Source organism: Eucyclogobius newberryi, unplaced genomic scaffold (genome assembly GCF_026437365.1).
Source record: "Eucyclogobius newberryi isolate DKJ021-1_F unplaced genomic scaffold, fEucNew1.0.hap1 SCAF_16, whole genome shotgun sequence".
Lineage (NCBI taxonomy): Eukaryota > Metazoa > Chordata > Actinopteri > Gobiiformes > Gobiidae > Eucyclogobius > Eucyclogobius newberryi.
This window is the reverse complement of record NW_027315790.1, coordinates 34,253,277-34,275,408: the sequence shown is the minus strand read 5'-3', so window position 1 is coordinate 34,275,408 and position 22,132 is coordinate 34,253,277. Positions and strand designations below refer to the sequence as shown.

General features: G+C 43.6%; 1 protein-coding gene across 2 annotated transcripts in view; it reads left to right on the top strand.

Annotated features, from left to right (window-relative positions):
• The window catches only part of LOC140362232 (cell adhesion molecule CEACAM20-like), a 76,766-nt gene that overhangs the window by 36,166 nt on the left and 18,468 nt on the right, over nucleotides 1-22,132 (top strand). Inside the window, exons 7-8 of one of the 2 annotated variants that reach the window (XM_072448327.1) lie at nucleotides 16,940-17,194; nucleotides 18,450-18,567. In XM_072448327.1, the coding sequence (XP_072304428.1) occupies nucleotides 16,940-17,194; nucleotides 18,450-18,567 (373 nt within the window). Of the gene's footprint in view, nucleotides 1-16,939; nucleotides 17,195-18,449; nucleotides 18,572-22,132 lie in introns of those variants that run through there. The other variant, XM_072448328.1, reaches the window with a different exon arrangement.

Below are 22,132 nucleotides of genomic sequence, written 5' to 3'. Positions count from 1 at the left end.
AGTGTTCAGTGTTTAAAGGTGTAACGTCAGAATGTGCACCTTTAACGGTGTTCAGTGTTTAAAGGTGTAACGTCAGAATGTGCACCTTTAACGGTGTTTAGTGTTTAAAGGTGTAACATCAGAATGTGCACCTTTAACAGTGTTCAGTGTTTAAAGGTGTAACGTCAGAATGTGCACCTTTAACAGTGTTCAGTGTTTAAAGGTGTAACGTCAGAATGTGTACCTTTAACGGTGTTCAGTTTTTAAAGGTGTAACATCAGAATGTGCACCTTTAACGGTGTTCAGTGTTTAAAGGTGTAACATCAGAATGTGCACCTTTAACAGTGTTCAGTGTTTAAAGGTGTAAGGTCAGAATGTGCACCTTTAACAGTGTTCAGTGTTTAAAGGTGTAACGTCAGAATGTGCACCTTTAACAGTGTTCAGTGTTTAAAGGTGTAACGTCAGAATGTGCACCTTTAACAGTGTTCAGTGTTTAAAGGTGTAACGTCAGAATGTGTACCTTTAACGGTGTTCAGTTTTTAAAGGTGTAACATCAGAATGTGCACCTTTAACGGTGTTCAGTGTTTAAAGGTGTAACATCAGAATGTGCACCTTTAACAGTGTTCAGTGTTTAAAGGTGTAAGGTCAGAATGTGCACCTTTAACGGTGTTCAGTGTTTAAAGGTGTAACATCAGAATGTGTACCTTTAACAGTGTTCAGTGTTTAAAGGTGTAACGTCAGAATGTGCACCTTTAACAGTGTTCAGTGTTTAAAGGTCTAACATCAGAATGTGCACCTTTAACAGTGTTCAGTGTTTAAAGGTGTAACGTCAGAATGTGCACCTTTAACGGTGTTCAGTGTTTAAAGGTGTAACGTCAGAATGTGCACCTTTAACGGTGTTCAGTGTTTAAAGGTGTAACATCAGAATGTGCACCTTTAACAGTGTTCAGTGTTTAAAGGTGTAACGTCAGAATGTGCACCTTTAACAGTGTTCAGTGTTTAAAGGTGTAACGTCAGAATGTGTACCTTTAACGGTGTTCAGTTTTTAAAGGTGTAACATCAGAATGTGCACCTTTAACGGTGTTCAGTGTTTAAAGGTGTAACATCAGAATGTGCACCTTTAACAGTGTTCAGTGTTTAAAGGTGTAAGGTCAGAATGTGCACCTTTAACGGTGTTCAGTGTTTAAAGGTGTAACGTCAGAATGTGCACCTTTAACGGTGTTCAGTTTTTAAAGGTGTAACGTCAGAATGTGCACCTTTAACAGTGTTCAGTGTTTAAAGGTGTAACGTCAGAATGTGTACCTTTAACGGTGTTCAGTTTTTAAAGGTGTAACATCAGAATGTGCACCTTTAACGGTGTTCAGTGTTTAAAGGTGTAACATCAGAATGTGCACCTTTAACGGTGTTCAGTGTTTAAAGGTGTAACGTCAGAATGTGTACCTTTAACAGTGTTCAGTGTTTAAAGGTGTAAGGTCAGAATGTGCACCTTTAACGGTGTTCAGTGTTTAAAGGTGTAACATCAGAATGTGTACCTTTAACAGTGTTCAGTGTTTAAAGGTGTAACGTCAGAATGTGCACCTTTAACAGTGTTCAGTGTTTAAAGGTCTAACATCAGAATTTGCACCTTTAACGGTGTTCAGTATTTAAAGGTGTAACGTCAGAATGTGTACCTTTAACAGTGTTCAGTGTTTAAAGGTGTAACGTCAGAATGTGCACCTTTAACGGTGTTCAGTGTTTAAAGGTGTAACGTCAGAATGTGCACCTTTAACAGTGTTCAGTGTTTAAAGGTGTAACGTCAGAATGTGTACCTTTAACGGTGTTCAGTTTTTAAAGGTGTAACATCAGAATGTGCACCTTTAACGGTGTTCAGTGTTTAAAGGTGTAACATCAGAATGTGCACCTTTAACAGTGTTCAGTGTTTAAAGGTGTAAGGTCAGAATGTGCACCTTTAACGGTGTTCAGTGTTTAAAGGTGTAACATCAGAATGTGTACCTTTAACAGTGTTCAGTGTTTAAAGGTGTAACGTCAGAATGTGTACCTTTAACGGTGTTCAGTGTTTAAAGGTGTAACGTCAGAATGTGCACCTTTAACGGTGTTCAGTGTTTAAAGGTGTAACGTCAGAATGTGCACCTTTAACAGTGTTCAGTGTTTAAAGGTGTAACGTCAGAATGTGCACCTTTAACAGTGTTCAGTTTTTAAAGGTGTAACGTCAGAATGTGTACCTTTAACGGTGTTCAGAGTTTAAAGGTGTAACGTCAGAATGTGCACCTTTAACGGTGTTCAGTGTTTAAAGGTGTAACGTCAGAATGTGCACCTTTAACAGTGTTCAGAGTTTAAAGGTGTAACGTCAGAATGTGCACCTTTAACAGTGTTCAGTGTTTAAAGGTGTAACATCAGAATGTGCACCTTTAACGGTGTTCAGTGTTTAAAGGTGTAACGTCAGAATGTGTACCTTTAACGGTGTTCAGTGTTTAAAGGTGTAACGTCAGAATGTGTACCTTTAACGGTGTTCAGTGTTTAAAGGTGTAACGTCAGAATGTGCACCTTTAACGGTGTTCAGTGTTTAAAGGTGTAACGTCAGAATGTGCACCTTTAACAGTGTTCAGTGTTTAAAGGTGTAACGTCAGAATGTGCACCTTTAACAGTGTTCAGTGTTTAAAGGTGTAACGTCAGAATGTGCACCTTTAACAGTGTTCAGTGTTTAAAGGTGTAACATCAGAATGTGCACCTTTAACGGTGTTCAGTGTTTAAAGGTGTAACATCAGAATGTGCACCTTTAACGGTGTTCAGTGTTTAAAGGTGTAACATCAGAATGTGTACCTTTAACAGTGTTCAGTGTTTAAAGGTGTAACATCAGAATGTGCACCTTTAACAGTGTTCAGTGTTTAAAGGTGTAACGTCAGAATGTGCACCTTTAACAGTGTTCAGTGTTTAAAGGTGTAAGGTCAGAATGTGCACCTTTAACGGTGTTCAGTTTTTAAAGGTGTAACATCAGAATGTGTACCTTTAACAGTGTTCATAGTTTAAAGGTGTAACATCAGAATGTGTACCTTTAACAGTGTTCAGTTTTTAAAGGTGTAACATCAGAATGTGCACCTTTAACGGTGTTCAGTATTTAAAGGTGTAACGTCAGAATGTGTACCTTTAACGGTGTTCAGTGTTTAAAAGTGTAACATCAGAATGTGCACCTTTAACGGTGTTCAGTGTTTAAAGGTGTAACGTCAGAATGTGTACCTTTAACGGTGTTCAGTGTTTAAAGGTGTAACATCAGAATGTGTACCTTTAACGGTGTTCAGTGTTTAAAGGTGTAACGTCAGAATGTGCACCTTTAAAGGTGTTCAGTGTTTAAAGGTGTAACGTCAGAATGTGCACCTTTAACAGTGTTCAGTGTTTAAAGGTGTAACGTCAGAATGTGCACCTTTAACAGTGTTCAGTGTTTAAAGGTGTAACGTCAGAATGTGCACCTTTAACGGTGTTCAGTGTTTAAAGGTGTAACGTCAGAATGTGCACCTTTAACGGTGTTCAGTGTTTAAAGGTGTAACGTCAGAATGTGCACCTTTAACGGTGTTCAGTGTTTAAAGGTGTAACGTCAGAATGTGTACCTTTAACGGTGTTCAGTGTTTAAAGGTGTAACATCAGAATGTGCACCTTTAACGGTGTTCAGTGTTTAAAGGTGTAACATCAGAATGTGCACCTTTAACGGTGTTCAGTGTTTAAAGGTGTAACATCAGAATGTGCACCTTTAACGGTGTTCAGTGTTTAAAGGTGTAACATCAGAATGTGCACCTTTAACGGTGTTCAGTGTTTAAAGGTGTAACATCGGAATGTGCACCTTTAACGGTGTTCAGTGTTTAAAGGTGTAACGTCAGAATGTGTACCTTTAACAGTGTTCAGTGTTTAAAGGTGTAACATCGGAATGTGCACCTTTAACGGTGTTCAGTGTTTAAAGGTGTAACATCAGAATGTGTACCTTTAACAGTGTTCAGTGTTTAAAGGTGTAACATCAGAATGTGCACCTTTAACAGTGTTCAGTGTTTAAAGGTGTAACATCGGAATGTGCACCTTTAACGGTGTTCAGTGTTTAAAGGTGTAACGTCAGAATGTGCACCTTTAACGGTGTTCAGTGTTTAAAGGTGTAACATCAGAATGTGCACCTTTAACAGTGTTCAGTGTTTAAAGGTGTAACATCAGAATGTGCACCTTTAACAGTGTTCAGTGTTTAAAGGTGTAACATCAGAATGTGTACCTTTAACAGTGTTCAGTGTTTAAAGGTGTAACATCGGAATGTGCACCTTTAACGGTGTTCAGTGTTTAAAGGTGTAACATCGGAATGTGCACCTTTAACGGTGTTCAGTGTTTAAAGGTGTAACGTCAGAATGTGTACCTTTAACAGTGTTCAGTGTTTAAAGGTGTAACATCGGAATGTGCACCTTTAACGGTGTTCAGTGTTTAAAGGTGTAACATCAGAATGTGTACCTTTAACAGTGTTCAGTGTTTAAAGGTGTAACATCAGAATGTGCACCTTTAACAGTGTTCAGTATTTAAAGGTGTAACATCGGAATGTGCACCTTTAACGGTGTTCAGTGTTTAAAGGTGTAACGTCAGAATGTGCACCTTTAACGGTGTTCAGTGTTTAAAGGTGTAACATCAGAATGTGCACCTTTAACAGTGTTCAGTGTTTAAAGGTGTAACATCAGAATGTGTACCTTTAACAGTGTTCAGTGTTTAAAGGTGTAACATCGGAATGTGCACCTTTAACAGTGTTCAGTGTTTAAAGGTGTAACATCAGAATGTGCACCTTTAACGGTGTTCAGTGTTTAAAGGTGTAACATCAGAATGTGCACCTTTAACGGTGTTCAGTGTTTAAAGGTGTAACATCGGGCTGTGCACCTTTAACAGTGTTCAGTGTTTAAAGGTGTAACATCAGAATGTGCACCTTTAACAGTGTTCAGTGTTTAAAGGTGTAACATCAGAATGTGCACCTTTAACGGTGTTCAGTGTTTAAAGGTGTAACATCAGAATGTGTACCTTTAACGGTGTTCAGTGTTTAAAGGTGTAACGTCAGAATGTGTACCTTTAACGGTGTTCAGTGTTTAAAGGTGTAACATCAGAATGTGCACCTTTAACAGTGTTCAGTGTTTAAAGGTGTAACATCGGAATGTGCACCTTTAACGGTGTTCAGTGTTTAAAGGTGTAACATCAGAATGTGCACCTTTAACAGTGTTCAGTGTTTAAAGGTGTAACATCAGAATGTGCACCTTTAACAGTGTTCAGTGTTTAAAGGTGTAACATCGGGCTGTAGACCTTTCATTGTGGCTGTTTTGTGCTGGTTTATGGTGCCCAATAATCTCTGGATTATTGGGCCTCAATCATCTCCATGACGACTGTCTCTCGTAATATTCTGAGTTTGTGGAGCTAAATCCTGCTGAAGTCTGAGAACAAACGTGTCCAGAAAACACAAAAGGACATCAGGTTTAATGTTAATGTAAAACCATTTATGTATTTATTTATTTATATATGTATTTTTTCAATGTTGTTGTTGTTGTTGTTGTTGTTGTCGTCAGTTTTCGTTCTGAAACAACAAAACAGATCAAAAACACTAACGATGATGGATTATTTGTGACATCAAGATAAGTTTGTTTTTAGATCTAATTCAAAGCCTGATTTATTCGAGTTTTAAGTGAAAATAAATGGGTAAAATCTGATTTTCTCGTTAAATCTCCAAAAACACAAATTATTTTGTGTTATTTTTTATCTCATTTAAACCTGGTTTTGTGTCGTTCTGTGTTTTCAGTTTTTACACTTATGTTTGTAATGTCAAACTGTGGAGATCATCTCCATGGAAACGCTCTCAGATGAGTCTGCGGATGGTTTTAATGCCTAAAGGTCGTTTCCTGTTTGAGAAGGCGCTGCTCGTGAATAATGCAGAGCTTTAAGTTCACTTCAGGAGGAAACGCCATCGATCAGAACTTTAAGTGTCGACTTCAGCAGAAACACTTCCTGTTTGTCCAAAAGAGACTGTGAAGGTCTAAAGGTCTGAAGGTTTAGAGGGTCTAAAGGTCTGAAGGTTTAGAGTGTCTAAAGGTCTGAAGGTTTAGAAGGTCTAAAGGTCTGAAGGTTTAGAGGGTCTAAAGGTTTAGAGGGTCTAAAGGTCTAAATGTTTAGAGGGTCTAAAGGTCTGAAGGTTTAGAGGGTCTAAATGTTTAGAGGGTCTAAAGGTCTGAAGGTTTAGAGTGTCTAAAGGTCTGAAGGTTTAGAGGGTCTAAAGGTCTGAAGGTTTAGAGGGTCTAAAGGTCTGAAGGTTTAGAGTGTCTAATGGTTTAGAGGGTCTGAAGGTTTAGAGGGTCTAAAGGTTTAGAGGGTCTAACGGTTTAGAGGGTCTAAAGGTTTAGAGGGTCTGAAGGTTTAGAGGGTCTAAAGGTTTAGAGGGTTTGAAGGTTTAGAGGGTCTAAAGGTCTGAAGGTTTAGAGTGTCTAAAGGTCTGAAGGTTTAGAGTGTCTAAAGGTCTGAAGGTTTAGAGGGTCTAAAGGTCTGAAGGTTTAGAGGGTCTAAAGGTTTAGAGGGTCTAAAGGTCTAAATGTTTAGAGGGTCTAAAGGTCTGAAGGTTTAGAGGGTCTAAATGTTTAGAGGGTCTAAAGGTCTGAAGGTTTAGAGGGTCTAAAGGTTTAGAGGGTCTAAAGGTTTAGAGGGTCTAAAGGTCTGAAGGTTTAGAGGGTCTTAAGGTCTGAAGGTTTAGAGGGTCTAAAGGTTTAGAGGGTCTAAAGGTCTGAAGGTTTAGAGGGTCTAGAGGTTTAGAGGGTCTGAAGGTCTGAAGGTTTAGAGGGTCTAAAGGTTTAGAGGGTCTAAAGGTTTAGAGGGTCTAAAGGTCTGAAGGTTTAGAGGGTCTAAAGGTCTGAAGGTTTAGAGGGTCTAAAGGTTTAGAGGGTCTAAAGGTTTAGAGGGTCTAAAGGTCTGAAGGTTTAGAGGGTTTGAAGGTTCAGAGGGTCTGAAGGTCTGAAGATTTAGAGGGTCTAAATGTTTAGAGGGTCTGAAGGTCTGAAGGTTTAGAGGGTCTGAAGGTTTAGAGGGTCTAAAGGTCTGAAGGTTTAGAGGGTCTAAAGGTTTAGAGGGTCTAAAGGTCTAAAGGTTTAGAGGGTCTGAAGGTTTAGAGGGTCTAAAGGTTTAGAGGGTCTAAAGGTCTGAAGGTTTAGAGGGTCTAAAGGTCTGAAGGTTTAGAGGGTCTAAAGGTTTAGAGGGTCTAAAGGTCTGAAGGTTTAGAGGGTCTGAAGGTTCAGAGGGTCTGAAGGTCTGAAGGTTTAGAGGGTCTAAAGGTTTAGAGGGTCAGAAGGTCTGAAGATTTAGAGGGTCTAAATGTTTAGAGGGTCTGAAGTTCTGAAGGTTTAGAGGGTCTGAAGGTTTAGAGGGTCTAAAGGTCTGAAGGTTTAGAGGGTCTGAAGGTTTAGAGGGTCTAAAGGTTTAGAGGGTCTAAAGGTCTAAAGGTTTAGAGGGTCTGAAGGTTTAGAGGGTCTAAAGGTTTAGAGGGTCTAAAGGTCTGAAGGTTTAGAGGGTCTAAAGGTCTGAAGGTTTAGAGGGTCTAAAGGTTTAGAGGGTCTAAAGGTTTAGAGGGTCTAAAGGTCTGAAGGTTTAGAGGGTCTAGAGGTTTAGAGGGTCTGAAGGTCTGAAGGTTTAGAGGGTCTAAAGGTTTAGAGGGTCTAAAGGTCTGAAGGTTTAGAGGGTCTAAAGGTTTAGAGGGTCTAAAGGTTTAGAGGGTCTAAAGGTCTGAAGGTTTAGAGGGTCTAAAGATTCAGAGGGTCTGAAGGTCTGAAGGTTTAGAGGGTCTAAAGGTTTAGAGGGTCTAAATGTCTGAAGGTTTAGAGGGTCTAAAGGTTTAGAGGGTCAGAAGGTCTGAAGATTTAGAGGGTCTAAATGTTTAGAGGGTCTGAAGTTCTGAAGGTTTAGAGGGTCTAAAGGTTTAGAGGGTCTAAAGGTCTGAAGGTTTAGAGGGTCTGAAGGTTTAGAGGGTCTAAAGGTCTGAAGGTTTAGAGGGTCTAAAGGTTTAGAGGGTCTAAAGGTCTAAAGGTTTAGAGGGTCTGAAGGTTTAGAGGGTCTAAAGGTTTAGAGGGTCTAAAGGTTTAGAGGGTCTAAAGGTTTAGAGGGTCTAAAGGTCTAAAGGTTTAGAGGGTCTGAAGGTTTAGAGGGTCTAAAGGTCTGAAGGTTTAGAGGGTCTAAAGGTTTAGAGGGTCTAATGGTTTAGAGGGTCTGAAGGTTTAGAGGGTCTAAAGGTTTAGAGGGTCTAACGGTTTAGAGGGTCTAAAGGTTTAGAGGGTCTAACGGTTTAGAGGGTCTAAAGGTTTAGAGGGTCTAAAGGTCTAAAGGTTTAGAGGGTCTGAAGGTTTATAGGGTCTAAAGGTCTGAAGGTTTAGAGGTTCTAAAGGTTTAGAGGGTCTGAAGGTTTAGAGGGTCTAAAGGTTTAGAGGGTCTAAAGGTTTAGAGGGTCTGAAGGTTTAGAGGGTCTAAAGGTCTGAAAGTTTAGAGGGTCTGAAGGTTTAGAGGGTCTAAAGGTTTAGAGGGTCTAAAGGTCTGAAGGTTTAGAGGGTCTAAAGGTCTGAAGGTTTAGAGGGTCTAAAGGTTTAGAGGGTCTAAAGGTTTAGAGGGTCTAAAGGTCTGAAGGTTTAGAGGGTCTAAATGTTTAGAGGGTCTAAAGGTCTGAAGGTTTAGAGGGTCTAAAGGTTTAGAGGGTCTAAAGGTTTAGAGGGTCTAAAGGTCTCAAGGTTTAGAGGGTCTAAAGGTCTGAAGGTTTAGAGGGTCTAAAGGTTTAGAGGGTCTAAAGGTTTAGAGGGTCTAAAGGTCTGAAGGTTTAGAGGGTCTAAAGGTTTAGAGGGTCTGAAGGTCTGAAGGTTTAGAGGGTCTAAAGGTTTAGAGGGTCTAAAGGTTTAGAGGGTCTAAAGGTCTGAAGGTTTAGAGGGTCTAAAGGTCTGAAGGTTTAGAGGGTCTAAAGGTTTAGAGGGTCTAAAGGTTTAGAGGGTCTAAAGGTTTAGAGGGTCTAAATGTCTGAAGGTTTAGAGGGTCTAAAGGTTTAGAGGGTCAGAAGGTCTGAAGATTTAGAGGGTCTAAATGTTTAGAGGGTCTGAAGGTCTGAAGGTTTAGAGGGTCTAAAGGTTTAGAGGGTCTAAAGGTCTGAAGGTTTAGAGGGTCTGAAGGTTTAGAGGGTCTAAAGGTCTGAAGGTTTAGAGGGTCTAAAGGTCTAAAGGTTTAGAGGGTCTAATGGTTTAGAGGGTCTGAAGGTTTAGAGGTTCTAAAGGTTTAGAGGGTCTAAAGGTCTAAAGGTTTAGAGGGTCTGAAGGTTTAGAGGGTCTAAAGGTTTAGAGGGTCTAAAGGTTTAGAGGGTCTAAAGGTTTAGAGGTTCTAAAGGTTTAGAGGGTCTGAAGGTTTAGAGGGTCTAAAGGTTTAGAGGGTCTAAAGGTCTTAAGGTTTAGAGGGTCTGAAGGTTTAGAGGGTCTAAAGGTTTAGAGGTTCTAAAGGTTTAGAGAGTCTAAAGGTCAGAAGGTTTAGAGGGTCTAAAGGTTTAGAGGGTCTAACGGTTTAGAGGGTCTAAAGGTTTAGAGGGTCTGAAGGTTTATAGGGTCTAAAGGTTTAGAGGGTCTAAAGGTTTAGAGGGTCTGAAGGTTTAGAGGGTCTAAATGTTTAGAGGGTTTGAAGGTTTAGAGGGTCTAAAGGTCTGAAAGTTTAGAGGGTCTAAAGGTTTAGAGGGTTTGAAGGTTTATAGGGTCTAAAGGTCTGAAAGTTTAGAGGGTCTAAAGGTTTAGAGGGTCTAAAGGTCTAAAGGTTTAGAGGGTCTAAAGGTTTAGAGGGTCTAAAGGTTTAGAGGGTCTAAAGGTCTGAAGGTTTAGAGGGTCTAAAGGTTTAGAGGGTATAAAGGTTTAGAGGATCTAAAGGTCTAAAAGTTTAGAGGGTCCGAAGGTTTAGAGGGTATAAAGGTTTAGAGGGTCTAAATGTTTAGAGGGTCTGAAGGTCTGAAGGTTTAGAGGGTCTAAAGGTTTAGAGGGTCTAATGGTTTAGAGGGTCTGAAGGTTTAGAGGGTCTAAAGGTTTAGAGGGTCTAACGGTTTAGAGGGTCTAAAGGTTTAGAGGGTCTAACGGTTTAGAGGGTCTAAAGGTTTAGAGGGTCTAAAGGTCTAAAGGTTTAGAGGGTCTGAAGGTTTATAGGGTCTAAAGGTTTAGAGGGTCTAAAGGTGTAGAGGGTCTAAAGGTTTAGAGGGTCTGAAGGTTTAGAGGGTCTAAAGGTCTGAAAGTTTAGAGGGTCTGAAGGTTTAGAGGGTCTAAAGGTTTAGAGGGTCTAAAGGTCTGAAGGTTTTGAGGGTCTAAATGTTTAGAGGGTCTAAAGGTTTAGAGGGTCTAAAGGTCTGAAGGTTTAGAGGGTCTGAAGGTTTAGAGGGTCTAAAGGTCTGAAGGTTCAGAGGGTCTAAAGGTTTAGAGGGTCTAAAGGTTTAGAGGGTCTAAAGGTCTGAAGGTTTAGAGGGTCTAAATGTTTAGAGGGTCTAAAGGTCTGAAGGTTTAGAGGGTCTAAAGGTTTAGAGGGTCTAAAGGTTTAGAGGGTCTAAAGGTCTGAAGGTTTAGAGGGTGTAAAGGTCTGAAGGTTTAGAGGGTCTAAAGGTTTAGAGGGTCTAAAGGTTTAGAGGGTCTAAAGGTCTGAAGGTTTAGAGGGTCTAAAGGTTTAGAGGGTCTGAAGGTCTGAAGGTTTAGAGGGTCTAAAGGTTTAGAGGGTCTAAAGGTCTGAAGGTTTAGAGGGTCTAAAGGTCTGAAGGTTTAGAGGGTCTAAAGGTTTAGAGGGTCTAAAGGTTTAGAGGGTCTAAAGGTCTGAAGGTTTAGAGGGTCTAAAGGTTCAGAGGGTCTGAAGGTCTGAATGTTTAGAGGGTCTAAAGGTTTAGAGGGTCAGAAGGTCTGAAGATTTAGAGGGTTTAAATGTTTAGAGGGTCTGAAGGTCTGAAGGTTTAGAGGGTCTAAATGTTTAGAGGGTCTGAAGGTCTGAAGGTTTAGAGGGTCTAAAGGTTTAGAGGGTCTAAAGGTCTGAAGGTTTAGAGGGTCTGAAGGTTTAGAGGGTCTAAAGGTCTGAAGGTTTAGATGGTCTAAAGGTCTAAAGGTTTAGAGGGTCTAATGGTTTGGAGGGTCTGAAGGTTTAGAGGTTCTAAAGGTTTAGAGGGTCTAAAGGTCTAAAGGTTTAGAGGGTCTGAAGGTTTAGAGGGTCTAAAGGTTTAGAGGGTCTAAAGGTTTAGAGGTTCTAAAGGTTTAGAGGGTCTGAAGGTTTAGAGGGTCTAAAGGTTTAGAGGGTCTAAAGGTCTTAAGGTTTAGAGGGTCTGAAGGTTTAGAGGGTCTAAAGGTTTAGAGGGTCTAATGGTTTAGAGGGTCTAAAGGTTTAGCGGGTCTAACGGTTTAGAGGGTCTAAAGGTTTAGAGGGTCTAACGGTTTAGAGGGTCTAAAGGTTTAGAGGGTCTGAAGGTTTATAGGGTCTAAAGGTTTAGAGGGTCTAAAGGTTTAGAGGGTCTGAAGGTTTAGAGGGTCTAAAGGTTTAGAGGGTTTGAAGGTTTAGAGGGTCTAAAGGTCTGAAAGTTTAGAGGGTCTAAAGGTTTAGAGGGTCTAAAGGTCTGAAGGTTTAGAGGGTCTAAAGGTTTAGAGGGTCTAAAGGTTTAGAGGGTCTAAAGGTCTGAAGGTTTAGAGGGTCTGAAGGTTTAGAGGGTCTAAAGGTTTAGAGGGTATAAAGGTTTAGAGGGTCTAAAGGTCTAAAAGTTTAGAGGGTCAGAAGGTTTAGAGGGTCTAAAGGTTTAGAGGGTCTAAAGGTCTGAAGGTTTAGAGGGTCTAAATGTTTAGAGGGTCTAAAGGTCTGAAGGTTTAGAGGGTCTAAAAGTTTAGAGGGTCTAAAGGTTTAGAGGGTCTAAAGGTCTGAAGGTTTAGAGGGTCTGAAGGTTTAGAGGGTCTAAAGGTTTAGAGGGTATAAAGGTTTAGAGGGTCTAAATGTTTAGAGGGTCTGAAGGTCTGAAGGTTTAGAGGGTCTGAAGGTTTAGAGTGTCTAAAGGTCTAAAGCTTTAGAGGGTCTGAAGGTTTAGAGGGTCTAAAGGTTTAGAGGGTCTAAAGGTTTAGAGGGTCTGAAGGTCTGAAGGTTTAGAGGGTCTGAAGGTTTAGAGGGTCTGAAGGTTTAGAGGGTCTAAAGGTCTGAAGGTTTAGAGGGTCTAAAGGTCTAAAGGTTTAGAGGGTCTGAAGGTTTAGAGGGTCTAAAGGTTTAGACGGTCTAAAGGTCTAAAGGTTTAGAGGGTCTGAAGGTTTAGAGGGTCTAAAGGTTTAGACGGTCTAAAGGTTTAGAGGGTCTGAAGGTTTAGAGGGTCTAAAGGTTTAGAGGGTCTAAAGGTCTGAAAGTTTAGAGGGTCTAAAGGTTTAGAGGGTCTGAAGGTCTGAAGGTTTAGAGGGTCTAAAGGTTTAGAGGGTCTAAAGGTTTAGAGGGTCTAAAGGTCTGAAGGTTTAGAGGGTCTAAAGGTCTGAAGGTTTAGAGGGTCTAAAGGTTTAGAGGGTCTAAAGGTTTAGAGGGTCTAAAGGTCTGAAGGTTTAGAGGGTCTAAAGGTTCAGAGGGTCTGAAGGTCTGAAGGTTTAAAGGGTCTAAAGGTTTAGAGGGTCTAAATGTCTGAAGGTTTAGAGGGTCTAAAGGTTTAGAGGGTCAGAAGGTCTGAAGATTTAGAGGGTTTAAATGTTTAGAGGGTCTGAAGGTCTGAAGGTTTAGAGGGTCTGAAGGTTTAGAGGGTCTAAAGGTCTGAAGGTTTAGAGGGTCTAAAGGTCTAAAGGTTTAGAGGGTCTAATGGTTTAGAGGGTCTGAAGGTTTAGAGGTTCTAAAGGTTTAGAGGGTCTAAAGGTCTAAAGGTTTAGAGGGTCTGAAGGTTTAGAGGGTCTAAAGGTTTAGAGGGTCTAAAGGTTTAGAGGTTCTAAAAGTTTAGAGGGTCTGAAGGTTTAGAGGGTCTAAAGGTTTAGAGGGTCTAAAGGTCTAAAGGTTTAGAGGGTCTGAAGGTTTAGAGGGTCTAAAGGTTTAGAGGTTCTAAAGGTTTAGAGAGTCTAAAGGTCTGAAGGTTTAGAGGGTCTAATGGTTTAGAGGGTCTAATGGTTTAGAGGGTCTGAAGGTTTAGAGGGTCTAAAGGTTTAGAGGGTCTAACGGTTTAGAGGGTCTAAAGGTTTAGAGGGTCTAACGGTTTAGAGGGTCTAAAGGTTTAGAGGGTCTGAAGGTTTATAGGGTCTAAAGGTTTAGAGGGTCTAAAGGTTTAGAGGGTCAGAAGGTCTGAAGATTTAGAGGGTCTGAAGGTTTAGAGGGTCTAAAGGTCTGAAGGTTTAGAGGGTCTGAAGGTTTAGAGGGTCTAAAGGTCTGAAGGTTTAGAGGGTCTGAAGGTTTAGAGGGTCTAAAGGTCTGAAGGTTTAGAGGGTCTGAAGGTTTAGAGGGTCTAAAGGTTTAGAGGGTCTGAAGGTTTAGAGGGTCTAAAGGTTTAGCGGGTCTAAAGGTTTAGAGGGTTTGAAGGTTTAGAGGGTCTAAAGGTTTAGAGGGTCTGAAGGTTTATAGGGTCTAAAGGTTTAGAGGGTCTAAAGGTTTAGAGGGTCTGAAGGTTTAGAGGGTCTAAAGGTTTAGAGGGTTTGAAGGTTTAGAGGGTCTAAAGGTCTGAAAGTTTAGAGGGTCTAAAGGTTTAGAGGGTCTAAAGGTCTGAAGGTTTAGAGGGTCTAAAGGTTTAGAGGGTCTAAAGGTTTAGAGGGTCTAAAGGTCTGAAGGTTTAGAGGGTCTGAAGGTTTAGAGGGTCTAAAGGTTTAGAGGGTATAAAGGTTTAGAGGGTCTAAAGGTCTAAAAGTTTAGAGGGTCAGAAGGTTTAGAGGGTCTAAAGGTTTAGAGGGTCTAAAGGTCTGAAGGTTTAGAGGGTCTAAATGTTTAGAGGGTCTAAAGGTCTGAAGGTTTAGAGGGTCTAAAGGTTTAGAGGGTCTAAAGGTCTGAAGGTTTAGAGGGTCTGAAGGTTTAGAGGGTCTAAAGGTTTAGAGGGTATAAAGGTTTAGAGGGTCTAAATGTTTAGAGGGTCTGAAGGTCTGAAGGTTTAGAGGGTCTGAAGGTTTAGAGTGTCTAAAGGTCTAAAGCTTTAGAGGGTCTGAAGGTTTAGAGGGTCTAAAGGTTTAGAGGGTCTAAAGGTTTAGAGGGTCTGAAGTTCTGAAGGTTTAGAGGGTCTGAAGGTTTAGAGGGTCTGAAGGTTTAGAGGGTCTAAAGGTCTGAAGGTTTAGAGGGTCTAAAGGTCTAAAGGTTTAGAGGGTCTGAAGGTTTAGAGGGTCTAAAGGTTTAGACGGTCTAAAGGTCTAAAGGTTTAGAGGGTCTGAAGGTTTAGAGGGTCTAAAGGTTTAGAGGGTCTAAAGGTTTAGAGGGTCTGAAGGTTTAGAGGGTCTAAAGGTTTAGAGGGTCTAAAGGTCTGAAAGTTTAGAGGGTCTAAAGGTTTAGAGGGTCTGAAGGTCTGAAGGTTTAGAGGGTCTAAAGGTTTAGAGGGTCTAAAGGTTTAGAGGGTCTAAAGGTCTGAAGGTTTAGAGGGTCTAAAGGTCTGAAGGTTTAGAGGGTCTAAAGGTTTAGAGGGTCTAAAGGTTTAGAGGGTCTAAAGGTCTGAAGGTTTAGAGGGTCTAAAGGTTCAGAGGGTCTGAAGGTCTGAAGGTTTAAAGGGTCTAAAGGTTTAGAGGGTCTAAATGTCTGAAGGTTTAGAGGGTCTAAAGGTTTAGAGGGTCAGAAGGTCTGAAGATTTAGAGGGTTTAAATGTTTAGAGGGTCTGAAGGTCTGAAGGTTTAGAGGGTCTGAAGGTTTAGAGGGTCTAAAGGTCTGAAGGTTTAGAGGGTCTAAAGGTCTAAAGGTTTAGAGGGTCTAATGGTTTAGAGGGTCTGAAGGTTTAGAGGTTCTAAAGGTTTAGAGGGTCTAAAGGTCTAAAGGTTTAGAGGGTCTGAAGGTTTAGAGGGTCTAAAGGTTTAGAGGGTCTAAAGGTTTAGAGGTTCTAAAAGTTTAGAGGGTCTGAAGGTTTAGAGGGTCTAAAGGTTTAGAGGGTCTAAAGGTTTAGAGGGTCTGAAGGTTTAGAGGGTCTAAAGGTTTAGAGGGTCTAAAGGTCTGAAAGTTTAGAGGGTCTAAAGGTTTAGAGGGTCTGAAGGTCTGAAGGTTTAGAGGGTCTAAAGGTTTAGAGGGTCTAAAGGTTTAGAGGGTCTAAAGGTCTGAAGGTTTAGAGGGTCTAAAGGTCTGAAGGTTTAGAGGGTCTAAAGGTTTAGAGGGTCTAAAGGTTTAGAGGGTCTAAAGGTCTGAAGGTTTAGAGGGTCTAAAGGTTCAGAGGGTCTGAAGGTCTGAAGGTTTAAAGGGTCTAAAGGTTTAGAGGGTCTAAATGTCTGAAGGTTTAGAGGGTCTAAAGGTTTAGAGGGTCAGAAGGTCTGAAGATTTAGAGGGTTTAAATGTTTAGAGGGTCTGAAGGTCTGAAGGTTTAGAGGGTCTGAAGGTTTAGAGGGTCTAAAGGTCTGAAGGTTTAGAGGGTCTAAAGGTCTAAAGGTTTAGAGGGTCTAATGGTTTAGAGGGTCTGAAGGTTTAGAGGTTCTAAAGGTTTAGAGGGTCTAAAGGTCTAAAGGTTTAGAGGGTCTGAAGGTTTAGAGGGTCTAAAGGTTTAGAGGGTCTAAAGGTTTAGAGGTTCTAAAAGTTTAGAGGGTCTGAAGGTTTAGAGGGTCTAAAGGTTTAGAGGGTCTAAAGGTCTAAAGGTTTAGAGGGTCTGAAGGTTTAGAGGGTCTAAAGGTTTAGAGGTTCTAAAGGTTTAGAGAGTCTAAAGGTCTGAAGGTTTAGAGGGTCTAATGGTTTAGAGGGTCTAATGGTTTAGAGGGTCTGAAGGTTTAGAGGGTCTAAAGGTTTAGAGGGTCTAACGGTTTAGAGGGTCTAAAGGTTTAGAGGGTCTAACGGTTTAGAGGGTCTAAAGGTTTAGAGGGTCTGAAGGTTTATAGGGTCTAAAGGTTTAGAGGGTCTAAAGGTTTAGAGGGTCAGAAGGTCTGAAGATTTAGAGGGTCTGAAGGTTTAGAGGGTCTAAAGGTCTGAAGGTTTAGAGGGTCTGAAGGTTTAGAGGGTCTAAAGGTCTGAAGGTTTAGAGGGTCTGAAGGTTTAGAGGGTCTAAAGGTCTGAAGGTTTAGAGGGTCTGAAGGTTTAGAGGGTCTAAAGGTTTAGAGGGTCTGAAGGTTTAGAGGGTCTAAAGGTTTAGAGGGTCTAACGGTTTAGAGGGTCTAAAGGTTTAGAGGGTCTGAAGGTTTATAGGGTCTAAAGGTTTAGAGGGTCTAAAGGTTTAGAGGGTCTGAAGGTTTAGAGGGTCTAAAGGTTTAGAGGGTTTGAAGGTTTAGAGGGTCTAAAGGTCTGAAAGTTTAGAGGGTCTAAAGGTTTAGAGGGTTTGAAGGTTTAGAGGGTCTAAAGGTCTGAAAGTTTAGAGGGTCTAAAGGTTTAGAGGGTCTAAAGGTCTGAAGGTTTAGAGGGTCTAAAGGTTTAGAGGGTCTAAAGGTTTAGAGGGTCTAAAGGTCTGAAGGTTTAGAGGGTCTGAAGGTTTAGAGGGTCTAAAGGTTTAGAGGGTATAAAGGTTTAGAGGGTCTAAATGTTTAGAGGGTCTGAAGGTCTGAAGGTTTAGAGGGTCTGAAGGTTTAGAGGGTCTAAAGGTCTAAAGGTTTAGAGGGTCTGAAGGTTTAGAGGGTCTGAAGGTTTAGAGGGTCTAAAGGTCTGAAGGTTTAGAGGGTCTGAAGGTTTAGAGGGTCTAAAGGTTTAGAGGGTCTGAAGGTTTAGAGGGTCTGAAGGTTTAGAGGGTCTCTGGAGTATCTGGAGTATCTGGAGTATCTGGAGTATCTGTAGTATTTGTAGTATTTGTAGTATTTGTAGTATTTGTAGTATTTGTAGTATTGGTTGCATGGGTGGTGAGGTAAAGCTGGGCCCTTCTCCTCAGACGGCCCGGAGCCCGTGCAGCTGAGCGGAGAATCCGAGGTGGAGGTGAAGGACCCGGTGACGCTGAGCTGCTCCGCCTCCTCCGTCCCACCGGCCAATTACACCTGGAAGTTCAACGGCACCAAAACGCCCGTCACCACCGGCAACTACGTCATCCAGAGCCCCGCCTACTCCAACACCGGGACCTACACCTGCGAGGCCTACAACGCCCTGACGGGGAAGACCAGCTCCAAGACACACTTCCTCTCCGTCAGAGGTAAGAGAGGAAGAGGAGGAGCAGGGGGAGGGGGAGGAGGAGGAGCAGGGGCAGGGGGAGGAACAAGAGGAGGAGCAGGGGGAGGGGGAGGAGTAGGGGGAGGAGCAGGGGGAGGGGGAGGAGCAAGAGGAGGAGCAGGGGGAGGGGGATTAGCAGGGGGAGGAGCAAGAGCAGGGGGAGGAGCAGGAGTAGAGAGTTAGCCACGTAGTGTTAGCTTCCGTTGCTATGAGAGACGAGAAGTTTGATTTTTAAAGTTTCTCCTCTGAACACGGGAACTTTCATAGCACTGAGGTTACTCTCGTCCTCACGTAACTGTAAATACTGCAGATGGTTGTCGTGGAGACGCCATCGCGAGACTTCGGCGAGTATAAAAATAAGTAGTAGTAGTAGAAGTACTTACTTTATACTTGTACCTTCTCCTCCACTACGTTTCTGAACTGGCCGGAAGAGTCAAAAGTACTTTCACTGAATAGTCAAAAGTACTTTCACTGAATAGTCAAAAGTACTTTCACTGAAGAGTCAAAAGTACTTTCACGTCAAAAGTACTTTCACTGAAGAGTCAAAAGTACTTTCACTGAAGAGTCAAAAGTACTTTCACTGAAGAGTCAAAAGTACTTTCACTGAAGAGTCAAAAGTACTTTCACGTCAAAAGTACTTTCACTGAAGAGTCAAAAGTACTTTCACTGAAGAGTCAAAAGTACTTTCACTGAAGAGTCAAAAGTACTTTCACTGAAGAGTCAAAAGTACTTTCACTGAAGAGTCAAAAGTACTTTCACGTCAAAAGTACTTTCACTGAAGAGGCAAAAGTACTTTCACTGAAGAGTCAAAAGTACTTTCACTGAAGAGTCAAAAGTACTTTCACTGAAGAGTCAAAAGTACTTTCACGTCAAAAGTACTTTCACTGAAGAGGCAAAAGTACTTTCACTGAAGAGTCAAAAGTACTTTCACTGAAGAGTCAAAAGTACTTTCACTGAAGAGTCAAAAGTACTTTCACGTCAAAAGTACTTTCACTGAAGAGGCAAAAGTACTTTCACTGAAGAGTCAAAAGTACTTTCACTGAAGAGTCAAAAGTACTTTCACGTCAAAAGTACTTTCACTGAAGAGTCAAAAGTACTTTCACTGAAGAGTCAAAAGTACTTTCACTGAAGAGTCAAAAGTACTTTCACGTCAAAAGTACTTTCACTGAAGAGTCAAAAGTACTTTCCCACATGGTTGGGTTGTAGAAGGTTCTGGTCCTGACTCTCTGGTGTTTCAGGCGAGGGCGAGCTGGACGACGGGTTGTCAGACGGCGCCATCGCCGGGATCGTGATCGGCGTGTTGGCCGCGGTCGCCATCGCCATCGGGCTCTTCGTCTACTGCCGACAGAAAGTGCCGTAAGTAACAAGTGACACAAGGGACACAAGGGACACAAGGGACACAAGTGACATAAGGGACACAAGGGACACAAGGGACACAAGGGACATAAGTGACATAAGTGACACAAGGGACACAAGTGACACAAGTGACACAAGTGACACAAGTGACACAAGGGACACAAGGGACACAAGTGACACAAGGGACATAAGTGACACAAGGGACACAAGTGACACAAGAGACGCAAGGGACCCAAGGGACACAAGTGACACAAGGGACACAAGGGAAGCAAGTGACACAAGGGACGCAAGGGACGCAAGTGACACAAGTGACACAAGGGACACAAGGGACACAAGTGACGCAAGTGACACGAGGGACACAAGGGACACAAGGGACATAAGTGACATAAGTGACACAAGGGACACAAGTGACACAAGGGACGCAAGGGACCCAAGGGACACAAGTGACACAAGTGACACAAGGGACACAAGGGACGCAAGTGACACAAGGGACGCAAGGGACGCAAGTGACACAAGTGACACAAGTGACACAAGGGACACAAGGGACACAAGTGACACAAGGGACGCGAGTGACACGAGGGACGCAAGGGACGCAAGGGACACAAGTGACACAAGTGACACAAGTGGCACAAGGGACACAAGTGACACAAGGGACACAAGTGACACAAGGGACGCAAGGGACACAAGGGACACAAGTGACACAAGGGACACAAGTGACACAAGGGACGCAAGGGACACAAGGGACACAAGTGACACAATGGACGCAAGGGACGCAAGTGACACAAGGGACACAAGGGACGCAAGTGACGCAAGTGACTGCACCAGCAGGAGGCCGGTCCATGTTTAGTCCTGACTCTGGCACCAGCAGGAGGCCGCTCCATGTTTAGTCCTGACTCTGGCACCAGCAGGAGGCAGGTCCATGTTTAGTCCTGACTCTGGCACCAGCAGGAGGCCGGTCCATGTTTAGTCCTGACTCTGGCACCAGCAGGAGGCCGGTCCATGTTTAGTCCTGACTCTGGCACCAGCAGGAGGCCGGTCAGTGGGCATTGTTCGGGAACAGTGGGAATCCTCCGCTCTCGGCGTTGTGGGCGGAGCTGTCAGAGACATTCTCGTCATTCCTCGCTGCGACTCGCAACACGTCGAGTCGCACCTTCTCTCCAGGAATCACTCGTCCCGACGCTGCAGGTCGAAACGCGCCGTTATTCCAGGATTAATCCACATTCAGACATTTCCACGCGAGACCACAAACAATATCACCAACTTTGATCAAAAGACACTCGGCGTTTGTTGGTGGTTTGTGTCGTGATCGTTGGCGACAAAGTTAATGGTCAAAACTCAACTGATCGATCATGTTCTCGACAAGATCATTGTTCAATCCTATAATCGAGTTATTAGTCTTCATAAGTCACATGTTGAAACTGTCAGAAATGATAAATAATGATGGTGTAATTATTGTTTATCGCAATTATTTTGTCCATTATAATTCAGAAACTAGCGTGCTAACAGCAACTAGCACGCTAACAGCACACCAGGATGCTAACAGCACATCAGCACGCTAACAGCACACCAGCACGCTAACAGCACACCAGCACGCTAACAGCACACCAGCACGCTAACAGCACACTAGCACGCTAACAGCACACCAGCACGCTAACAGCACACCAGCACGCTAACAGCACACTAGCACGCTAACAGCACACCAGCACGCTAACAGCACACCAGCACGCTAACAGCACACCAGCACGCTAACAGCACACCAGCACGCTAACAGCACACCAGCACGCTAACAACAGCACACCAGCACGCTAACAGCACACCAGCACGCTAACAGCACACCAGCACGCTAACAGCACACCAGCATGCTAACAGCACACCAGCACGCTAACAACAGCACACCAGCACGCTAACAGCACACCAGCACGCTAACAGCACACCAGCACGCTAACAGCACACCAGCACGCTAACAACAGCACACCAGCACGCTAACAACAGCACACCAGCACGCTAACAGCACACCAGCACGCTAACAGCACACCAGCACGCTAACAGCACACCAGCACGCTAACAACAGCACACCAGCACGCTAACAGCACACCAGCACGGTAACAGCACACCAGCACGCTAACAGCACACTAGCACGCTAACAGCACACCAGCACGCTAACAGCATACCAGCACGCTAACAGCACACCAGCACGCTAACAGCATACCAGCACGCTAACAGCACACCAGCACGCTAACAGCATACCAGCACGCTAACAGCATACCAGCACGCTAACAGCACACTAGCACGCTAACAGCACACCAGCACGCTAACAGCACACCAGCACGCTAACAGCACACCAGCACGCTAACAGCACACCAGCACGCTAACAGCACACCAGCACGCTAACAACAGCACACCAGCACGCTAACAGCACACCAGCACGCTAACAACAGCACACCAGCACGCTAACAACAGCACACCAGCACGCTAACAGCACACCAGCACGCTAACAACAGCACACCAGCACGCTAACAACAGCACACCAGCACGCTAACAGCACACCAGCACGCTAACAGCACACCAGCACGCTAACAGCACACCAGCACGCTAACAACAGCACACCAGCACGCTAACAGCACACCAGCACGGTAACAGCACACCAGCACGCTAACAGCAAACTAGCACGCTAACAGCACACCAGCACGCTAACAGCATACCAGCACGCTAACAGCACACCAGCACGCTAACAGCATACCAGCACGCTAACAGCACACCAGCACGCTAACAGCATACCAGCACGCTAACAGCATACCAGCACGCTAACAGCACACTAGCACGCTAACAGCACACCAGCACGCTAACAGCACACCAGCACGATAACAGCACACCAGCACGCTAACAGCACACCAGGACGCTAACAGCACACCAGCACGCTAACAGCATACCAGCACGCTAACAGCACACTAGCACGCTAACAGCACACCAGCACGCTAACAGCACACCAGGACGCTAATAGCACACCAGGACGCTAACAGCACACCAACACGCTAACAGCACACCAGCACGCTAACAGCACACCAGCACGCTAACAGCACACCAGCACGCTAACAGCACACCAGCACGCTAACAGCACACCAGCACGCTAACAACAGCACACCAGCACGCTAACAGCACACCAGCACGCTAACAGCACACCAGCACGCTAACAGCACACCAGCACGCTAACAGCACACCAGCACGCTAACAGCATACCAGCACGCTAACAGCACACCAGCACGCTAACAGCATACCAGCACGCTAACAGCACACCAGCACGCTAACAGCACACCAGCACGCTAACAGCACACCAGCACGCTAACAGCACACCAGCACGCTAACAGCACACCAGCACGCTAACAACAGCACACCAGCACGCTAACAGCACACCAGCACGCTAACAACAGCACACCAGCACGCTAACAGCACACCAGCACGCTAACAACAGAACACCAGCACGCTAACAGCACACCAGCACGCTAACAGCACACCAGCACGCTAACAGCACACCAGGACGCTAATAGCACATCAGCACGCTAACAGC